The sequence below is a fragment of the Anoplolepis gracilipes genome, chromosome 4 (genome assembly GCF_047496725.1).
Source record: "Anoplolepis gracilipes chromosome 4, ASM4749672v1, whole genome shotgun sequence".
Taxonomy (NCBI): domain Eukaryota; kingdom Metazoa; phylum Arthropoda; class Insecta; order Hymenoptera; family Formicidae; genus Anoplolepis; species Anoplolepis gracilipes.
The window spans coordinates 15,068,892-15,091,620 of NC_132973.1; the positions used below are offsets into that span (position 1 = coordinate 15,068,892).

A 22,729-nucleotide genomic window follows, 5' to 3' on the forward strand; every position below is an offset into this window, starting at 1 on the left:
CGCGTTTTCGTTCGATAATGGCAGTTGACTTCCGGTTTAGATACACGCGGTTGTATACGCTTGTGAATGTACAGGGTGTACTAAAACTTGCTGTCTAATCTATGAATACTTTTATAATTAAAATAATAAGGCATTAATATTTTCTCGTGAAATAATTAAAATTCTATGTGTTGTGTTATCAAATATTAAACTTTACATTATAATTATATATTGTATGTATAAACAATTTAAGAGAAAACATTTCATTTATTTTTAAATATATTTTATTTAAATATAATTTTAATTTAGGATTCAATTTTTTATCAAGATAATTAATATTGAAATAAAAAATTAGTAAATTTTTTATTAAATGAAGATCGATTTTATCTTTCGTCAAATTCATGGATGGAACGTATTGTAGAAAAATCCTAGACATCCTGTACAGAAGTGAGCCTTCTTGTATTTCGCGTGAAAAAAGTACGCGAAAGTTTACTGCTGATGGAGCGGCGCATTCTTCGATTTTGGCTTTATGGTCAAACGACGAAGCAGCCACTGCCATCGGCATCGTTTCTGCGATACCATCGTTCTTCTTTCACCGCACACGTCATACCGAAACCGAATTCTGTCGAGACAATCTCCGCGATGATTCCAAGGGAATCGTGGCGATTTCGAAAAGATTATCCCCTTCGCATTTCTTGCCAACCGTTCTTCATCATATTGATTGTTTCATTCTTCGAGCAGATGTTCGAGCCAACGAGAGAAATGATTTCGCGCCAAGTTTTTCTGTGACATATAGTATCTGTCTTTGTATCAAAGTTTGCGATAATCAAACAAATTACTTTTTTTATCTATGAGATTTTGTATACATATATTCTTTTTTTAAAATATATTACTATATCACAATTTTGAGATATGTTTAATTACGATTAATCGTATTTAATTACATTAATCATTATTTATATAATAAGAAATATTATTATTTTATAAATATTATTTAATTTGATTTTTTTGTTTTAGGCATTATCTCGTGGAAATACACTGCATCATTTTTCGTCGAGTTTGTATTGGCTGTATTCGTATTGGCAATTCCGCCGGAAGCATTCTTGATTGTAAAATAATATGAAATATCGCGCAAAACGGACCGCTCTTGGCGCAACGCACATATTGGTTCAGCGACGCTTTTTGGATATACATTCACCGGTCATGTAGGAACAGAGCGGGCAGGTACAACACGACCGAAATCGTTAATTTCATCGATGTAGTCATGTAATTGACGCCCGTGGTATCGTACACCAGCTTGGGTAATAATTCGACTATGTAAACGGGGTTACCGTGCCAACAACACTGACGCGCTTCTCTGCGGGGGTGAAACTTCGATTTTACATAAAACCAAGTCGCGGCGCGCCATTGAAAACATATATCATAGCTCACGGAATATCTAGCGTAAACGTTGGTGAACAGCGCGAGAGATCCTTAATCCTGCATTCGTGATATGGAGCCATCAGAAATTCTAGCGTATATAAATCATATCATTTTTATCATACATGAGAATTTTTCTGTCCGTTACTTTTATTTTTGTTCTTATTATTATAGAATAATGTTAAAAGCTGCTAGAGAAGAAGACGCGATGAAATCGCGATGAAACATCGGCGATCTTACGAATTCCAAAATATGGCTGCCGGGAACGACGAAAGCAGTCGTATTATTATTCTTATATCACCATCGGAGATGATAATACTATAATATATATAAGCGAAACCGCGAAGGCCGATAATTTCCACAGCACGAGCAAAGTAGTAGAAGAAGCACAAGAAGAAGTCCCATTCATCCGGCGTTCGCACCGGAAACTGACAAAACAGTTGATACGCTATGATATAGCAGGCCACGGCAATACGAATGGACATGGGTGGATATACGAGGCGCGAATGGCGTCGGAGGAGAGTTTGAGGAAAAGTCTCTGTCCTAAGCGAGAGAAAAAGAGAGAGAGAGAGAGAGAGAGAGAGAAATGATATGAGATATGACTGAGAAAGAAAGAGAAATATAAACGACGGCAAGAACGGCAGACAAAAAAGTCGGCGAAATGGCGAGGGTGAAAAAAAATATTCGCGAATATGAGCGACGATCCCAACGGCATGGAGAGAGAGAGAGGTGGGGGAAACACAGTAAAATGTCATCGAGCGATCCTGATTTACAGCATAGGGAAATCGGCGGAGGGAACTTGGAACCGAGTCCGCGTTGCCGGAAACCGGAGAAATTTTCGCTCGTTCGAACTTTCATCGGCGCTCTTCGCGGACGGCGCTTTGCGATAAAAAATGTAGACGTTTCCAGGCGTCGTTCTTCAACCGAGGAAGGCAGAAGAACAGGAGGGAGGAAAGGGCGAGAGCCGCGATGATGACGGGAGGGGAAATTATTTTCGAGGAATGGAAATTATTTTCAATCGACCATGAAACGGTTAGGAAATTGAACGAGAACGCTGCTTGCGAGATCGGTAGGCTCGTGTCGGAGCGGAGATAAACGCGAGAGAGATATTAATTTTTTTTTTAATTTTCAAGTCAACATCAGCGGCAAAGTTTTATGTATCGACATATAATCTGTATCGTGTAGAATGCGAGAAATTGTTAGTATATTATTGAACGATGCTTATAGTCGATCTAATAATACTGTTATATATAATATTATACATATAATACAAAATTAATTTTCCAGATTATAAGCGAAAATCGATCTTTGCTCAAAAGAAGGTTTATTGCAACAATTATATTAACGAGATTATATTTTAATAATAAAATACATATTAAATATTATATTTATATTTACACCGAAAAAATTATATTCTCATTTTAAGAATATTTTACTTTATAATAATATCTTTCTCTAAAATAAGCGTCAAAAGGATCCTCTTATTGTTTGTTTAAGAAAGAAATTCTCTAAAGAGTAAGAATAGTTTCAGTTATTCTTAACATGTGAGAATATCTACTGAATGGGATATTTTCTTAACATTATATTATTTAACATTTGAGATTATTAATGATAATTATATGATAACAAAAACAATTTTACAATTGGATTTTTATTATTTATTATAACTTTGAGTTTAAGTTAATTATACAGTTTTTACTTAATTTATAAATAAGCTATTTAAAAAAACAAATACTACGTAAAAAAGAAAATTCTCTTATTTATTAAGAATATATCTATTAAAAGAGATATACTTACAAAGTATACATTTCGAGAATACAATTTTTTCAGTGTACATGTACATTTTAATATGGCATGATTATTTGAAAAGAGAAAAAATTATAAAACTCTCTTTTATCCAATTTGCAAATTTTTGGATTTTATTTCAAAAACTTGTCATCAAGATAGTCGAACAATATTATGATAGTATTGCTATCACAGTCACTATTATTCATCTAATTGCCTCACTGCTTTTCGGCAAATGACAAGGGAGATTATACGACAAATATAATCCCTCATCGTCTTTCAAAGTGTAGCCGAGAATTCCGACGCGCGGAACACCAGTATAAATTGCAGCGCACAATTAGCCGGTTAACTACCAATTAGCAAAGGAAGCTTATATCTCACTTCGAAATACCGCGGCGCCAGCCGCGATGGAAACAATATTTGTCTTTGATTACCTTAGTGGTGTTTGCATAACGGAGTAAATAATACCAATTCCATCGAACGCGCGCGCTTACTATATCAATTACACTCCCGCTCAATTGCGCTCGAAAAGGTACCGCACTCTTTGCAATTCCGACGCTAATTACCGAATTACCACTCGAATTAAGACCCATTACATATGATTGGCCCACTTATCGACCGCCGAAGAACCGGCGCGACAACGCGAGCCATTACGTTTCCGAGTTAATACGCGAGACGGAGAGTGCTTCTTAATTCCCTCCGGCTTAAATTATTGATCAATCGAACGAGTGGTAATCCATTCATTTCCAGTTAATTTACATTTATTCGATAACTAAACATTGTTAAAGGAAGAGAGTATAATTTGCAATTTCATATAGAGTAATATTCCGGAATAGAGATAAATCAAGATAGTTATCTGAATTTTTTAAATTTGAAACATTATATTATTCGTACGCACGATTTTTGATTACGTTCAGTTGAAATAACTAATGACGTTCTTCAATATTGCCTGGTTTGTACACAATATACAAAATTGCAATATAAATTTAAACGAAAAGTTGAAATCTTTTATAATGAACAAAAAGAGGGAAACTAAATGTTTTTATAAGCATTGCGCGCTTTGATGTAGTAAAAGCCATTAAAGTGAATTTACTAAATATTTTCAATACTTTTAAAAATTTATTAACTTTTTATCTTTTATTTTTCCTATCTTATATTGATAAAAAAGTTCACATTAATACGTATAAATATAAAGTTTATATTTTAAATACATATAGATATTAAAACAATTTACGATTCTACATACCTCTGTTTTGTATTTTCAATGATTTTGGTTTACATATACAGTTTATTGTTTCTCAAATTCAAAATTACTATAAAATATGAAAAGCAAAAATTATTTCAAACACTGCAGCAGTAATAGAAATTCTATTATTCTATCGTGAGAGCATTACAAAGTACGGTTCAGATCTCAAAAGTAACATCCAGCTAGAAATTCTCCTGAAATTTCGAAATAACCTATCATCTCGTGAAAAGCACCTGGATAAAAGCTTCGGAGTTCTCTCTTGGTAAATATAGACTCGGGCGGTCTGAAAGGGTTAGAATCAGCCGTCGATTTATGATCGGGGCACTTGCCGGCTTTTACATACGTCGCGACAGAAACACGGCGCGCGAATGAAAGGCGCAACCGCGCGGTGTGGTGGTCGATAATTTCGGCGGTGAAATTCTCGAAGGCCGTAACGACTTTCATCCGGCGTGGCTGAATAACTATGCAAATGCACCTCATCCTACCCCTCTACCGTTCCCCTTTAGAGTTAACCGAAGGAGATCGCGGCCGATGCCCGGCCCGGAGGGAAAACGGGGCCCGTAAAAGCCACACGCACGGCCAAGATTGACCTCCTACCTCCTATATGCACGATGACGTACGTTATGTCGTGAACGGAGTAACGAGATCCTTACTGGCTACCTTGCATTTCCCGTGGATATCAAATTGCCATCTGGACTGCCGCTGCCACCGCGGTGATAGCGCTCGGGATTCGTCCGCCGGAGCTTTCCGTCTCTTCGAAATGCCCACGGTCGCACTTAAAAAACGCCATTTACTTTAAACGCTTTCTGCACGCCTTTTTATCCTACGTTAATATTTTCACCAATCCGAGAAAAAAAAAATGATATAATATGGTTAGATGTAAATATATAATTAGTTATAAAAAGATTGATAGCATTATATAATTTAATATGATGATATAAATTTACATATGTTATTATCAGATCTTTTCACAACTAATTATGTATTTTTACGTTTGACCATGTTATATCATTTTTTTTTCTCGGAGAAGAACGCGCTTGAATAATTGCCTTCTTCCAATATCACTTTTACATTCGTTCTCGTATTATTACGTATTTATAGAGAAAAAGAAGAGAGATAGTATATTCTAGATCTTCTTGCTTTTATTTTCCTTTATTTGTGATTTTTTATCTGTGTCATCGACTCTAATAGTAAAATCAATCTACTAATATTAAATAACAAGAGAATTTTATTTTTATTTTAAAATTATAACGATGTAGATGAAGATAGTAAATCGGATGAATTTCTCAGTTGGAATCAAATTACTAGTTAATTAGTATCGATCAAACCGAAAGATATCAGACAGTAAAATCAAAATTAAATTGGCGAGACTTGACGAGAATGATTAGAAATCTAATACATCTGTACTAGTAGGTATATAAAATGTACAAAAGTCGTGGAGCCAATAACGACTCACATCTCGCAATTAATCACGGCGCTGTCGTAACAGAGTTTTCATATCGAAAATCGTTTCGAGTTGTCCAAGCTGTGCCATCAAATATTTAAACCGAAGAGGGCGACCATAAAGATTATCGTAATGTTATTTTCAATTCGCTCGCTTTCAGTAACGTTTTAACGTCACGTCGCGAAAATAGAATTCACTTCGAATTAACCCGAAGTTGTCTCAATAATATCTGCAATCTGTGCGTTGCGCCGAATCTTCGTTCATGCCCTGTCACGCACGTATATGTATATGTATGCTCGCCGATACATATGTAGCAGCATACGGAGGCGAGCCGAAACGGTAGTCTCTCACAAGCCCGTATCCATCGCCGTTAAATTAATAACCGTGCTATCCGCGTGTACCAAACTCCTCCGAAATATCGCCCGACGCCCTCCGGGGCCCCGTCCATCCGCGTGTCGTCTCTTCTCCCATCATACTCCCTCTCTGGTCCCGCTATACAATCCGCCATATATCCCGCATATGGCCTTCGCGTGCACGCGCCACGCGAATACGTGCGGGTGACGAACGGAATTCAGAATTCCGTATGTGCGAGAGGTTACTCGCTCCACATTGTTCACGCAGAGAGAAGTGAGAGAGAGAGAGAGAGAGAGAGAGAGAGAGAGAGAGAGAGAGAGAGAGAGAGAGAGAGAGAGAAAGAGAGACACCCGCGTGGTTCAGCAAAGGGGGAATCACAATGCCAAAGCGAGCCCGTATCGTCGTCAGGCCGGCCGACACGACCGATAACAGTCAATGCGCTAAATGCATAGGAATTGAATCTGGTCGATTCATTTTCGCGCCAACTCGGCCCGGACCGGCCCGATTCGCTTTCGCCTGTGTCGCTGCTTTTTAATATTTGCCCGAGTGAAAAAATCTGCTCTCTCGAAATCTGAACACCGAGCAGACTCGAACAACACTAGTGAAACTGATACTGTTTTTTATATACATGTTACCAATATTTTTTATTTCCCTAAAGAATTTTGAAATATCTTGGGTATGTGTTGACAGACTTAACTTCAAATTAAATATTCAAAAATATTATGTTATGTATATTTATGTAATTAATACTTTTCAAGATCAAATATTTGAAAATCAACAAATTGATTATTAAATTTTAAAAAATATTTAAAATATTTAAAAAAAAAAAGATAATTCCAGTTAAGAGGAATTAGAGAGAAGGAAGGAGGAGAGTTTAGATTCTAATTTTTTAAATATTAAATAATGTCTTAAAAGAATCTAATTAAATCTAATGTAAAGGAGAAGTAAATCTGATCTAATCTTTTATTGTTTACCCTATTTAATGAAAAAGAGCTTATATCGATCCATCCAAATAAGAAATTGTATTAATATTTTGAATAAATATACTGATTCTCTGACAATTTATGAAAATCAAATATATTTATTTTTGTTTTCTATGATTATTTGTTACAAGTTTATTTCTCCCAAAATTATTACATTTCCTAGATGGCAAATTTTCTCTTACGTAGATCGTTATTTCACAGACTTTGCACCGCTCAAACGACAGGTTGATTATCGAAGGTTCAATTTCGTATTATTTATTTCGGCGCTTCGTCAATCTCCGTGCATTAATTATTTCGAGAAATGTCAGCTGTCGTCGCGCGAATGCCGATGCGGCGTATAGATATTTCCGTGCGTCACAGCATTGTGCGATGCTTATGTCGGTCTCTATCATTGGCATCGATGGGCTAGACTCCATTTTAATTTCGATTGCACCGCGCCGACCTATATGCGTCGCGGCATAATTCCACATGTCGTAAAAGTCCGAACAGCTCGCGCGAATCGATCTCGTTATTCTCAACGGAGTAATTTCACTCTGACTCGTAACGTGGACTTCCACCATAATTAAATCTCCACGTGTCCTCTGATTGCTTCATTAGCGCATTACTTGTTACTCGTTTCGCCAACACGCAACAACGGCTGCGCCTCGTGAAAGAGGCAAACAGAAACTGATGATAAAAATTGACGGCAAAAAGGTTGCAAAATCTCGTCGAGGCAACATCAAGGTACAAGTGACGAGTATAAAATGGAATGATATAATTAAAAAGTTCAGAAATTCTTCAGTCCATTGGATTAAATCAACTTCTGTGAAAATTAAAATGTTTGATGCGCGGAATATAAAATGAAAAATATAATTAAAAAGATATATTACAAACAAAACGAGTATGTAATATGACTTTCTAAATTATTCTTGAAAATATTTTACTACTAGAAAAAAATATTTAGAATATTAATCGTTTTTTCGAAAATATTTGAAAAATATTCATTGATAGAGCAACTCTTTAATTAATCGGATCGGACTTTTTAATTAATCTTTTACAGTTGAAGAAGCAATTTCAAATTTGAAATCATTGTCAATAAGTCTTACATTACATGACTGAGGTATAGACTCTTAATGAACAACATACCGTGTGCGGTGACCAATGGTGAGGCCAGGTCTTGGTCTCGTGACTGCTGCCGACCGATGGTTGACTTGCTAAAAAGACGACCCGTCTATCGGTGCTACCAGTTCCGGTACCGCTGGTGGTCAAAAGGGCCGCTCTGGCCCTCGAACCGCCGATGCTTAACGTTGGTGACGTATCCATTACGCCCTAAAAGCCAGACACGTTACAAGGATCGTCGAGCCTCGAACATTCGTTGAATCATAGTACTAGTGAACTTTGTAATGGCACGAGTAAATTTCTCTCCCTCTCTCTCTCTCTCTCTCTCTCTCTCTGTGCTAATGAATTATATATTCAAAATAATTTTACGCGCAGACATATGGAATATTTTAAATCGCATATATATTTTTATACTTTAAGTATAAATAATTTATTTATTCTTTAAAAATATGTTCTCTGTATATTTGATAGAAAAAATTGGCATGTATAGAGTTTATTTCCCCCAAAATGCAGCGTTTTTTTTATTTAAATGCAATGCACAAGGAATGATGATTTTATTACATCGAGCGGATTTTGATTCACGCAAAATATATAGACTTTCAACGAAATTCAATGAGAGTAATGAAGCCTGTTAGGTAGAAGATGAATGCAGTGGAAGGATGCTGAAAACGTGGCTTTCGCGTCGAATGTACTGCTCACGAAAGATTCTTATTAATCCAAGCTTCCACATCCATGTACTTTTGTATCGGCCATATATATATATATATATATATATATATATATGTATACATATATACGTATATATATATATATATATATATATATATAAGCAACGATTTAGATTTTAATATCAACGAGATTTTATCACGCTGTATGTATCATGATTAATTAAGCTAAAGAATCTACTCGTTATTAAATTTTTGTTCTGCTCTTATTTTAATTATTTTAATAATAAATAATATTTTATATTAATTAAAAAATAAAGTAACACACATCTATGTTTGTATAGTTTGTATAGAGTCCCAAGTTTTATTTATAATAAGACATTTGAATATTTTAATTCTAATATTATCCTTTTTTTTTACACATACACGAGATGTGGTATTCATATAACGGTCAATATTATATAAAATCGTTTCCATTTTACGTCTAATTAAAATAAACGATAAAGTGTAATGAGTAAAAAGAATGTCGATGAAGAGCAAAAGTGCAAATTACATTCCATTACTTAATTTGAGCGAAGCGTGAGTTCCGAGTTAACATTTCTCAGCAACGTTTTCCACCGAGAATCACTGATTTCTTAAAAATTTCATTACCCTTTCTCTGGGAGCCGCCGACGTCGTTCTATTCTTCTTTCTATATCTCTCTCTTTTATTTTTGTCACGCTTGCGCAACGTGTCCGTGGTTCTCATAAGAAAGGATCAACGGTGCGGCATCGTGTAACACGACGATCCCTAACAACCATCCAGTACCATCGCGAATGAAATCCGTAATGAGCGTAATCGAGCTCGTTAGACCGTTGGGATAAAAACCCCGCGAGCCACTCGTACGTCGTTAAAGCCCGCGGGAAATGGAGAGCGAGCACCGAGTACCGGTGCGAGGAAGAAACGCGAAGCACCGAGAGTGGATGCGTTTTTCAGCGGGATTTACGGATCGTCGACGGGCATTAAGAGAAATGATGCGCGACCGCATCCTGAATGAACACGCGACAGATGAAAGAACGGCGGGAACCAAGCGGCGAGATCAAAACCACTATAATTTCGCTGAGTTGAATTCCCAAAAATACGAGGGAAAGTCATTAAGTATGTCAATAATGGTTATTGATTAATTATTGTGTGTCGACAAGTATTGCCACAATCGGAAACTAATTTATTCCACAGCTATCCCACATCCATTTCTAACTTAATTAATGACTTTCCTCTTTCCTTTATATATGTATGTAATACTTTTCACTTTTTTTTTTTTTTCAACAATCATTTGTAACATACTTAATGATTTTCTCTCGTATAATACATGTCGCATCACTCGTTGAGTTTTCATCAATGTAAATATAGACGTCATTTACCGATGTAAATACGAAAATTTGAATTCGTCAGAATTGAAGTAAAACAAGATATAATTGTGATATTGTTAATTTGCAGGATTCAACCATTTGATATTTTCTAATAATAGAGTATACGAGTCATATTTTTGTAATTTTGTGTGCGCGTATAGTATTTTCCATGTTATTTATTAAATTTAAATAGTTGATAAATTAGAAAATTAGAAAAAACCTTATTGTGTATGTATAAAGAGAGAGAGAGAGAGAGAGAGAGAGAAAGAGAGCTTCACGCTTGAAAATATTTCAACGTTATACTTATCCTAATGCCATTATTCTATCGATTACGTGCCTTGGAACAAACGAGGAGGAGGAGGAAGGAAATGGAACAAACGCGAAGAATAAAGGATAATCGCTCTCGATAATAATCGCCCTTATGAAATTGACCCTTACCTTCCAATTGAATCCTTCCACGATCGAATACGCCGTAAATGTCGTTGATCTGCGTCCGAACGTTGTTAACGATCAGTCGTCGGATCGTTTCGCTAAAGGAGACGAGAGACGAGAGACGAGAGACGAGTTCGTCGAGGTCGCGATCGATCACTTCACGTATTCAGATTTCAGCCGGTGGTCATACACCCTCGCGTCTCTCGATCCTCCACCTCAACCAGGTAATCCTCGTAGTCGCGTGCACCTAATCATTATAGCGAAGGGCGCGGGTGGCGCTGCTAGGTGTCCCTTAAATCGTTCCAGCACGACGTCGGCTCCTCCTCCGCGCAATTACGAGTCATTACGAGCGGGATTCCACCGTGGCAACACACCGGGTACTCACCGGGTGTTACACTCCGAAGAGTACGTGGTGGTTATTTATGGCGAATCGGCGAGCCAGAGTTACGTCAGGTCGGCGGCCAAGTGACCGACTTATACTAGCGTCCTCAGGATAATGACGATAATGAAAAAATAACGAATGACGGATTCTCGCACAGAGTCGTCTCGATATGACGGTTCGCGAAAACTCTGCCTGTCTGCCGCGTGACGTGTTGAAGAAAGCTGTTGTCAGTCGGAGCGAAGCGGAGCGAAGCGGAGCGGAGCGGCGTTTCCGCCTGACAGTTGCGCGCGAAAACCTGCCACCTTGTGATTTACTATCGCGTGGTTCTATCGCGGCACGAGCTCCTGTTTCGCGGTAGAATGAGTGACAAGCCTCCGAGAGTCTACCGAGAATCTGTATGCCTCACCTTATCTAATTTCTCTGCCTGCTGCCAAACGATTTCAATTTTATATCCTCGTCATTTTTTTTTTTTTTACGTCGTTAGTCGAATTATTCCCGCGCAAATTGCCGAGTGATAACGACCGTTACTATCTGTACGCCGATTACGCGCCGCGATTTCCATGATTAGTCGCTTCGCTGCTCCTGGTTTCTTGCAATTCGATCTTTCGATCGATCATCGACTCGTAGCTTTTCATCGCGAGATCGACAGAAGGACTGGATCATGGCCGGGTTCACGGGCGAAGAGTCTCGCGATTCAAAGAGTGCCAACGTCGATCTATCGTCGATCTGTCGGGACGAATGCTGGCACAGTGGTCGCTTCGCACAAGCGCCGCGTACGAAATCGCGCACGACACTGAAGCGGCAGGAAGTCTCGCGCTCGAGGCAAACCTCTCTCGCGGATTCGCGGGCTCACGTGTGAAATTCTTGCGCATGCACCGACGCCTTCCATCCCTCCTCGTGCGCCCTCCGTTAACGTTACTCCCCATCTCGCTCTGCCCTTTGGTATAGTATCTACCTCTTCGTTCTCTCTCGCTCTCCTCGTCCATCGTCTCTCCTCGTTCATCTTTCCCCTTCCCTTGCTCTTCAATGTCGCTCTTCTCTCGTCGTCTTCAGTCGTCGTTCCATCCCCGCTGTCTCTTCTTCCTCCGTTTCTTTCCCTTCTTCCGGATAGCTTCTGAATCATGAAGCGACAAGTGTTTGGCGCCAAGGCAGCGCTTGTGCGAGAGTTAAAGAAGTATTTCATGAAGTAAGCGCGCGAGTATATCTCGACTCACAGCTGTGGAAATGTCCATTTAGGGGTAGTATCCTTAATTGGTCCTTTCTCTGCCGTTCGGCGGACGATCGATATCGCGTCGGTAACCTAGGTCAAAAAGAGCAACGTTTCCTTCTTAGAAAATTGATTCACGTTTCTTGCCATTAATCGTTTACGGTACACCGAACGCACGGAATGAAACTAGGTTTTCTTAACGCTTCTCAAAACTTTGCTCGTTGAACTTTCCGCATATTCAAATGATCTTGATATAATAGTGCACATTTTGCGCAGAAATTTACCGCGGATCAAGAACACGATGTGTAAAAATGCAAAAGAGAAGCGCGAAACAATATACGTACAGATGCTTGGAAAATTTCGCGCGTAGTTTTATACCACTCGTACTTCTCACACTTTGTTTTGTAACACGCAACTTTCTTGTACTTTTTTCTTTTTCGTCGATCTGGAGGGGAAAAAAAGGACTCGCAGCCCAGAAAGGGACACGGAAATATATGCTAATTCAAGGTAAGCTAACCCAGATTCGCGGCGTGGATCTGGGCAGGAAAAATGGAAAGGGTCTTTAAACACGTTTGACGTGAGGTCGGCCGCGTGACTCGCCACAGAACAATTCTGCGAATGTAACTGACGAGCATTGTGTTTCCGACCCAGTTAATGGTTATTTTAACGCAACTCGGGATCACTCGCGGACTCGCAAACCACTGAAATTCATATGCCATTATGCTATAATTTATGCACACAGGTCGATGCTATTGTGTTCACATACTCCTTCTTGTCTTCTAATATTAGAAGATTATACGAGTTATATTTTTTAGAAAATTCTAAATAAGAGCACATTTTCCATCGTTATATCAGAATTTTCTAGATATAATACCGGTTTATATTTATATCTTGTGTTATAATTTATATATTTATATATTATACAATTGTAAGTTTATTGTTTAACAAATTTTCGAATACTATCTAAATATAAATCATATAAATTCTTATTATTATCGTTTCGTTCATACTATAGTTGCGCAACTAAATTTCAATACCACGATCGAATCACATAAAATCTTACAATACCTGGCTGATAAAGCGTCGAGAAGCTTCAGTTGATTACCACCTCAGTGGTTTATCACTCGTTTGAGAATCTTCCTAGGGATGGAAGTAATTTTCTTAGAATTGTGCGCGTGCGAAAGCACCATCGGAATTAAATTGAGAACGGTCCGGTCCGCTGCTTTGACAAATGAGTTGGCTCTAATTACCGATACGACTGTCTTGTATACGAGACTATATCCCGAGATGCATCAGGAAAATTAATTACGAATTTATAATATAATTTTAGAAAACTAAATCAATATGCATGGAAAGTGAATACAATAATGATTAAAATATATAGATTATATATTTTTCGCGAAATCAAATGATAAAAAAACCATTTTTTACTTTGTCGAATAAAAAAATTAAAATGCCAAAAAAAAAAAAAAAAAGACATTGAAACAATTAAAACCAATAAAATACCAATTTTAATCGCATGTTTTAATTAAATTTTACAATATCTGCTAGTATTATTCTTAATATACATTTGTCGCATCAAATTATTGTTGAATAACTTTTCCTCTTTATTTTGCCAATGTTATAGTTTCTGGCAGTTATACCTTTTGCCTCAGCTTTTCAATTACAGCTCGTCAATTACAAGTTTGCGAGTTACAGAATCGCTTGTCGGCACACACACACGCACGCATACCATTCGCCATGCGATTAACTGCAAAACGCAAACGGCGCGCGATTAATCGCGATCCGATGGCGACGTCAAAGCGACGAAGCGGGTAGATCGCGACGAAAATGCTTCTACCGTTCGCCGCAATCGAGACAATGCAGCGTTGCAGCGTAGGGATTGGAATTGCAAAATGTAGGATCGACTGACTATATACACTTCCTTCCCTCTCTACCCTCTCTCCCTTTGTCTCTACAATTCGTACAAGCTCATCTTTCCGTCTGCGTCGCACTCCGGTTTCTACATCCATCTCTCCTTCGCATCCCTCCTCATTCAATTCGAGCTTCCATCGATTCTTTATCTCTCGTAAAAAAAAAAAAAAAAAAAAAGGGAAAAGTGAAGGTAGAGTAGTAGTACGAATGGGAAAAGAATACGGCGATTCTTCGAGCAGACTGACTGACTGTTTCTTTCAAGATTTGTGGTGTCTGTATCTGCCTCAAAAAGAGAGCGAACAAAGTGTCAGAGCAGAATACGAAGTATTAGGTTCAAGGAGACGAACGGACCTACAGTATCAAGGAAGTATTTTGTGTCGATCGCCGGATGTCTCCAGTTGAGGATAACTTTAAGGTTTTTCCTTCACGATTTCGCGCCCGAGTTGTTTTGATATTCATATTGACGATAATATTTTCATTATTTATCGCATTTTCTAAATTCAAATTATACTTAATATTTAATGTCGAATATCTCACCATCAATGTGGTGTGAAAAAAATTATATAATATTAATATTTGAACAGTTTTGGCGAATATTAAAATATACAAGCAAAAAAAAAAATACAACCTTGTCTCTCAATTAATTTTAATTTATGATTTTATTTGATTAAAAATTTTATTTAAAAAAAACATACGCATTCACTTGCCAAGCTAAATAAAATTTAAAGATAAATAAACAAATTAAAATTATACATTCAATGTACATACGTATACACACATTTCTAAAATAAAGCATTGTATAAACAGTAAGATGTCACTCCTATTAAGAGACTAGGGTTGAAAGACAAGGATTGTAACTCGCAAATACGTCAAGGACAAGTCGATTAGTAAAAGGATGATGGTCCGAGGGGATTCTGGTAGATCGTGGCATTTTGACGCCTCGTAAAACGCGATTTTATTCGCGACCGAACAAATTGAAACATAAGCCGTTCGTAAGAGGATCCCTATCTACGGCGCGCGCTTTTTCGCCCTCCTTTCGTGCTGCCCCATTCGTTTCCCTTACACGTATTCTTCCCAGATATTTTACAGCGGCGACTGAAAACGACAAGAACAAGGTTGCGGCGTTCATGCAAGCAGGTTATCCATGTCGACGCTATTTCGCGAGATGCCGATGTCGTCAATGTGAATTTATGTATATTCTGTCATGTCTCTTACTATCTATATGTGTCTCTCTCACTCTCCCTCTCTTCTGTCGTACAAATTAATTTTTTTATATATCACATATAATGCCAGAAGAAAGCACTAACTATGCTTTTATTCAAATTCAATCAAATTCAATTATTTTTCATTTTTGTAAGGATCAACATTACAATATTAAAGCTTTACTCTTTTACGTCTTTTTTTTTTTTAATCATAGTCATACACCTATATGTAAAATCGTCGTATGAATTAACGAATGGATCAATACGTGAATGAATGGACATGATATATGACCAATAAGACAAAGAGATAAACATCTCTAAAATAACTTTTTGCAAGAAAATTTTTAACTAACAATAAGAAGCTGGTTAGGTTAGGTGAAAACGTTATTTTCAAGCAGTCGTGAACTTTAAAATTGTAATATAAAAATATAATTTATTAATTTATAATTCAGTAACAATAACATATCAATTCTGACGGCTTTTATTTTGATTAATAAATTTTATTCTAAGCTGAGATATTTTTCATTAAAATTTCAGAACGGGGGAAGGAAGAAGGGAGAAATTCGCATTATATATAAATAATGTTACTCACAGAGTCGGCGAGAAGTCGCCGAATAGTGCGACGCAATTAAGAGAGAGAGAGAGAGAGAGAGAGAGAGAGAGAGAGAGAGAGACGTCCGCCTCGTGAATAAAAAGCGTCAGACTGCTAAAAGATCAAGAATTCCCTTGTGTTTCCCACCATCTTCCTTTTTTATTCACTCGCCTATTTTCCGTTCCGCCTGTTCCCGGCTGTTCCATTTCGCGCACAACCTTCGCGGCCTCCTTGGAACGAGCGCCGCCATCTCCGAAGGGGTGGAAGAAATCTAGGACTAAAAAAAAGTGAAGTCTGTGAAATCGGAATGAGGGTGCGCTACTGGGGGTACTGGGCAAGTTGAGGGGGAGAGGGAAAATGTTAGATAGGGAGGCGAGCGGTATTCTCATTTCGATTCTCCTTTTCCTCCTCATTCACGGATTGAAGAGGCCTTTATGATGGGGTACCGCTTTATGGCACGGCTTCGTCGCTATTATACGTGCATCGGCCGTTCGTTGAGGAGAGGAAAAGGAGAATGGGATGCAAGCAGCATCGAGACGTATATGGTTTTCGGTTTCAAGAAAACGGGCGAGTTTAGTAAGGTGGCAGTTGGTGGAAAGGAAGGAAGCTGCGCTATACGAAAGGCGAAAGGGGAGGTTTCCGTACAAGAAGGGTACGAAGAATGAAAAGAGAGAAGGATTGCACTTTGGACCGCAGATCTGGCTATTGTCGATATAATGAAGCTAAGGCGAGATTTCTCTCTTTTCAGTCGCACGCAAGCGGCGAAGGGATGTCTCGAATGACTGATTGTGCGATTCCTTTGGCAGCTGGGATTATCATATAGTGCATCGTCATAAAGTCACGTTGTTATGGGCGGGAAAAGAGAGGGAAAGGAAAAAATCTAGAGAAAGTCCGAACGAGACTCTGCAGTAATCAGTATCACACGTATAGAAACGTTTTCTTTCTAAGAAAAGAAGTATTAGAATAATGAGTATTTGATATCACAAATAGAAGTATAATCACGCCTATATAATGACAAAATAATATATTTCTTTCTCCCTCGTTTATATTAATCTCTAATTTAAAGAATATTGCTTAAAAGTATACACAAACATAAAACATTATAATACTCGAAATGTAGTATCATGTATCAGTACGTATGTAAATTATTATTATTACATAAGAAATAAATAATTCGGTAGAAATTTAATAGAAAAATGTAATTATATAAAGAAATCTTGGAACTTTTCGATATGTTAATATAAAAATAATAATTCTAAATTAATTAACTAATATTTTAATGTTTTGGATACTTATATACAAAAAGGAAATTATGAATTGAGAAACAAACTAAAAATAAAATAATAAAGTTAGAAATAATAACTTAAATAAACGCTCATGTTAAGATATACGAAACTAGCAAAAAATTTTCTATATACGCTAAAAAATTCGCCGACGAGATATGTCGCTGGTCTGAACTGTAAGCCAAGGTTAAAGGCATCGCCATCAGTTTCCTCGGCTCGCGTAAATCACGCCAGAGACAGTATTAAAAATATACGTATAAGTGAAGGAAAAATATATTACTAGGTGGAAAGGGCGTGCGCGAAGGAAAAGAGTGTCGCCTGACTCAAAAAGAATGAAATGAGGGGACAACGGGAGACTGGGGAATCGTTGAAACATCGCGGGGAGGCTTATTACGTGTGTTGTGCGGTCGAGTTTCACCTATCGCCGACGGTACACTCTCGCATATTTTAAGCCGACCATTTTTCAGCATTTGTGCTATACATCTACGTCGAATTTGCATGAGCCAACGAGAGGAGATTCGGGACTTGTTCCGACCAACTTTCGGTGTCTCTATACCGCCGCCACCCCACTTGAAAAGTCCTCTCGTGGCCGTTCTCCATCTCTAGCGATCGACCGTCCACTCGAACTAAAACGGAAACGCGGTTTCTGGTTGTTGTGCATATAATTTACATAAAAAGTTGTATATACAATTTATCGTAGCGTAATTAATATTCACTAGTTTCATTCATTTTTTGCACATAAAAAGCATTTTCAGTTAAAGATAATCGTGTATGTAAATATAAGGTAGTTAAGAAAAAGATTTAAAAATATTTTGACATATGCGAGATCTAGACACCTTTATCATTCAGTAATGTTATAAAAACTGTGATTTTAAAAACGTTGATAACTATTATGTAAAATCTTTATAATAATGTAATTTAAAAAATATCAAGTGGAATGTTGTAAAAAAAATTAATATCAAAAGTGATTTCAGTGCAAAAAATGTGCAACGGATGCAAATGAATTAAACTTTATATACGAGAATTGTGTGTAAACTTTTTTCATGTAATAGCATGTTTGTTTAATTCCGAAAGTTACGTTTTAATTATATTTTTCTTTTATATAAATATAATAATTATATTAAAAAAATTAATCACAATCTACATCAGTCTACAAAAAATGTTCAAATTTTCTTTCTCTCATATACATATATTATAATATCTCATAAATCTTTTTTAATGTAATAAAAAGAGAAACTTCATATTTTCGTGAGTATGAGACAAATTTATTTTTAAGTATTTTTTACAATCTCTATTCTTTTCATATATTCTTCTCATATATATGTATAATATACATATATATGTCCATTCTTTCATATTATATAAGCAAAAATTAAAGCATCCATTTCAATTCTTGAAACATTGAAATTAATCAATAAATCCAGAAAATTAATTAAGAATTATTATTTTTATGTCAAGAAGTTCAATTCCAAATTATTTTATACAATATATATCCTCTTTCTATTCACCATTCTTACTATGCTTCCTAATTATTTACTTCTTATGTAATAACGTTTACATATGTACAATACATATATGTGCTGATACATGATATATGACTATATTCCCAGTCAAACGCTGCGATTAATCATCGCGTCAATCGATATATTTCTAACGAAGGAAATTGAGGTAATATCAGTTGGAGAAAATAACGAAACAAACATTCCGATATTATCGGCAGACACCGTGCATGACGAGGCCAACTGCGACGAAGTCTGCACGGACGGGGAAACGATAAATTCTGCAGAAACGCGCGTGACATTACGGTAACGTTTTCCGCGGCGGCCAGAGTTGAGAGACACTGGTCTAATCCTAATGCAGTGCCGTCTTATTTATGCAGCACCGCCGTTTCGCACCGCAACACTGAAGACCTTAACGGCTTTCAATTTCCGTTGGCCATCAATATTATTTAGTTTAGTTTGGACCACCCCCTCGCGCACGGGATACCCCGCGCCCCTTCGGCATGCTCCTCACGCCTCTGCCAAGGAAATTACTTGTCCTCTCCCTCCCTCGCGCCGGATCCGCCGATGCTCCTTTCGCGCCCCTTTTGTCCCTTTTGTCCCCTTTACCCCTTCTTCTCTCCTTCACCGATGAGTCCTGCACTGTCCTTAAGGGTATCTGTCTATACTTGCACAATTCGATATCCCTCGCATTTTCCTGGATAATGTTCGAAATGGAGAACCCTCCTTCTCTCCGAGATCCGCGAACAAATTTGAATTTTTTTAGATTACAGAAAACAGATATTCGTTTTCGTTACCTAATTCGACTTTAAACGATAAATGTCTCTGTTCTTACGTTGAATTTGAACAGTGTCGAACGAACCTTGTATTAATCAATATGACAAAACCCTGGAAGACTGAGGTGAATATATAAAATAATCGAAGCAGGCTAGTCGTGAACTGTCATATTATTTATATCTTACCATTTGATATCTTATTAATCTTTCACAGTACATTTTAGTAACTAAAAATTTGATAAGGAGAAAATCGAATTCGAGGAATTTAATCAGTGAACAGAAATATTGCGAACATTGAAACTGAAATTAAAGAGAGCTACTTTTATATATATATATATATATAAAAGCATATAATTTAAATTTTTTAAATACATATTTAATATCAAAGTGGTTTTGTATCGACGCAATCTGACACTCCGTCTTGCGATGCATTATCGGGATTATAATGCGTGTTATTAATATCCAACGAGAAAGCGCGAGCGTGTTTCCGAACGTATTTCCATTAGGTCGAAAACTCAAATCCGATAGTTTCCCATCTGGACGGGGGCAGATGCACTTTCTCCCCGACTCTCTACGCAATAATACTCTGCCGTATCCTCCGCCTCGCACCCCCGCCCTGGTCGCCGATAAAACGGAATTACAAACCAATTCGGTCGGTACGGTCCGCGGTGGAACGAAACGTTTTGCAAGTTCCCACGAAACACGATCCCATCGGTCGCCCGCCACTCCTGATGTTTCTCCCGTGTGTCCTCCTCCTACTCCTTTTATTCCCCGATTACCTCTCTCTCTCTCACTCTCTCTCTCTCTCTTTCTCTCTCTTTCTCCTTCGTTCGTATTCTCTTTCTCTCTATCTCCATCAGACAAGTTGCAATGCGTGCGTATGTTGTTTGCGGTGTGATCAGTAGAATTGGAACGTTTTCTGTCTGTATGTCGGTTACGTCCATTTGTACATAGCCTGAATGAAAGTTTCGTCGAAAGTCATTTCTTTACGACTCAAGAAAGAGAAACAATAACGATATTCACTTTACCTAATCGAGCTAAAAACCAAGATATTTTAAAAGTCACGCTAAGAAATTCTTTCCTTTTGTTCTTATTATTAAATAGAGAAAGGAATATCAAAAATTAGTATATTATTTTTTTAATTCTAGTTTCTAAAGATTCAAAATAAAAAAATATATCCGCAGATATTATTTATTAGACCTCTTTTTATTAAATTGTATGTGTATTACAGTTTTAATAATATTATTTCAAACTTTTTTTAAACTTTTTTAAACTTTTTTAATACAAAAATTGAAGTGAGAAAGTGGTTCGAAACTAATATACATTAAAAATTAAACAATTATAATAAAAATTATGATGAAAACGATAGAAACCAAAATTAAATAAAGATTAAAAAAATTATAAAAATTATAAAATAATACGTAATATCATTAAAAAATGTACTACAAATACGTAATATTATCAAAAAAGATATTCTGCTATTATCGTTACTTATATTATGTAATTTACCAAAGAAAGCCAGTGAAAAAAAAAAAACTTTAGAACTTTAAGAACTCTCGATAGAAATCGATTGAGCATATAAACGAGTAACAACGAATGCACAAACTACGGGCTTCTGACAAGTAAACTAAATGGATTAAGTTAATATCAGTTCTAAAAGGTAGTATTATCTGCTAAGAAACAGGGATACTTTATTTTATCAAACTCATATTGGTTTGACATCTCTCTTTTTATGTATTAGCGTAATCAATCCTATTAATTCAGAAATTTGTATTTTTGTCTATTGTCTTTTTTTATCTGCAAGTTCGATATCTATTTATCTAGTCCTTATCGCGTTTGATTTCTTTAACTTTGCTTTTCGTAAATCACTGTAACAAGATCTCAAAGTAATTACATCGAGTTGAAGAAGGGCAGAATACTGATGGTAAGACTTTCCGAAACTTGGTCATGTATAATCTTACAAAAGTTTTCCTAACCCAGGACATGGCTATGACTAAATTACTAATACTAGGATGAATAGAGATTTTTTTCTAAAGATCTCAACACGCGTATGATATAAAAAATTTAGATATAAAGATAAAATTTACAATAGTTTTATTAAATAAGAATGACAAAGAATGAAAAATTTATTCATAAATCCTTTACGATCTCAATTAAAGCTCACAATCAGTTTAAACAATTGAGATTTTAATACACGTCTCTTAAAACTACATTTTTAGTTTTTATTCTATTTTTCGTTAATTCGAAAAGATTTTACTAAGATCCTTTTTAATAAACAATGCCAATTTATTAAATGCGCTTGGTTCGCTACGAAACTCGTTTTTTTTTTGTCCAAGACGCGACGAAAATACACGACCGTGCGCTCACGGCTTGATTATATAATGGCATTTATAACAACTTCGCCGAAAAAGGCGCCATAATTTAATCTTCGATCCGACAGCAGGATTAAAATAAGGAAGAACAGGTGCGACCAAGACGGCGATGAACGAGCCGCTTTCCCAGCCGGATTTTTCCGCAATCTACCTTCGCTGGACCCGCACGGTGATGCTAGCCGTACTCTATGCTTTCTCTCTTTTTCTCTCTTCGGAGATACTTTCTCAGACCGATACTGGCGAAGACAATGGCGTACTTTGTGGCGCTGCCGTGATTAAAACAAGAGAGCGAGTCGAACGTGAGAAAGACGAAGGGAGAGAAAGAGAAAATCGGGATAGAAAGCCGCTCCACTTTCTCGGGACTAGCAAGGATTGAGAGCGCATGAAAGTCGTAGTCGCACAGACTGAGTTTAGAGTTCTTTTCATTACCAGTTCACCTCAAACACACACACACACACACACAAAGTAACGTCGAATTTTCCTGTGTATATATATATATATATATTTCGTTCTTCGTGTAAATGACTAGTAGTGAATGTTTGTAGAAACCGCGCTTATCTCGGGATATTTCGGATGCTGCCGCTTTGACGCGCAGCGAAAGACTTATTGAAAGTCTAGAAAAAGCTCGTGAACTGAATTTCTGAGTTCGACAGATTGAACATTGATTGATTATCCATAAATAAATTTATGTGCATTTTAAATATATCTT

The 22,729-nt window shown here is 36.9% G+C and overlaps 1 protein-coding gene across 2 annotated transcripts in view; it reads right to left on the bottom strand.

The window, feature by feature from the left end:
- Window positions 1-12,375, bottom strand: part of Scgdelta (sarcoglycan delta) — a 201,459-nt gene extending 189,084 nt beyond the window's left edge. The window contains exons 1-2 of one of the 2 annotated variants that reach the window (XM_072890326.1): window positions 10,800-12,375; window positions 8,336-8,518 (exon numbers count right to left, since the gene is read on the bottom strand). In XM_072890326.1, coding sequence (XP_072746427.1) covers window positions 8,336-8,512 — 177 coding nt within the window. In that variant the 5' untranslated portion in view covers window positions 8,513-8,518; window positions 10,800-12,375. Of the gene's footprint in view, window positions 1-8,335; window positions 8,616-10,799 lie in introns of those variants that run through there. The other variant, XM_072890327.1, reaches the window with a different exon arrangement.
- Window positions 12,376-22,729: the final 10,354 nt, after the last annotated feature.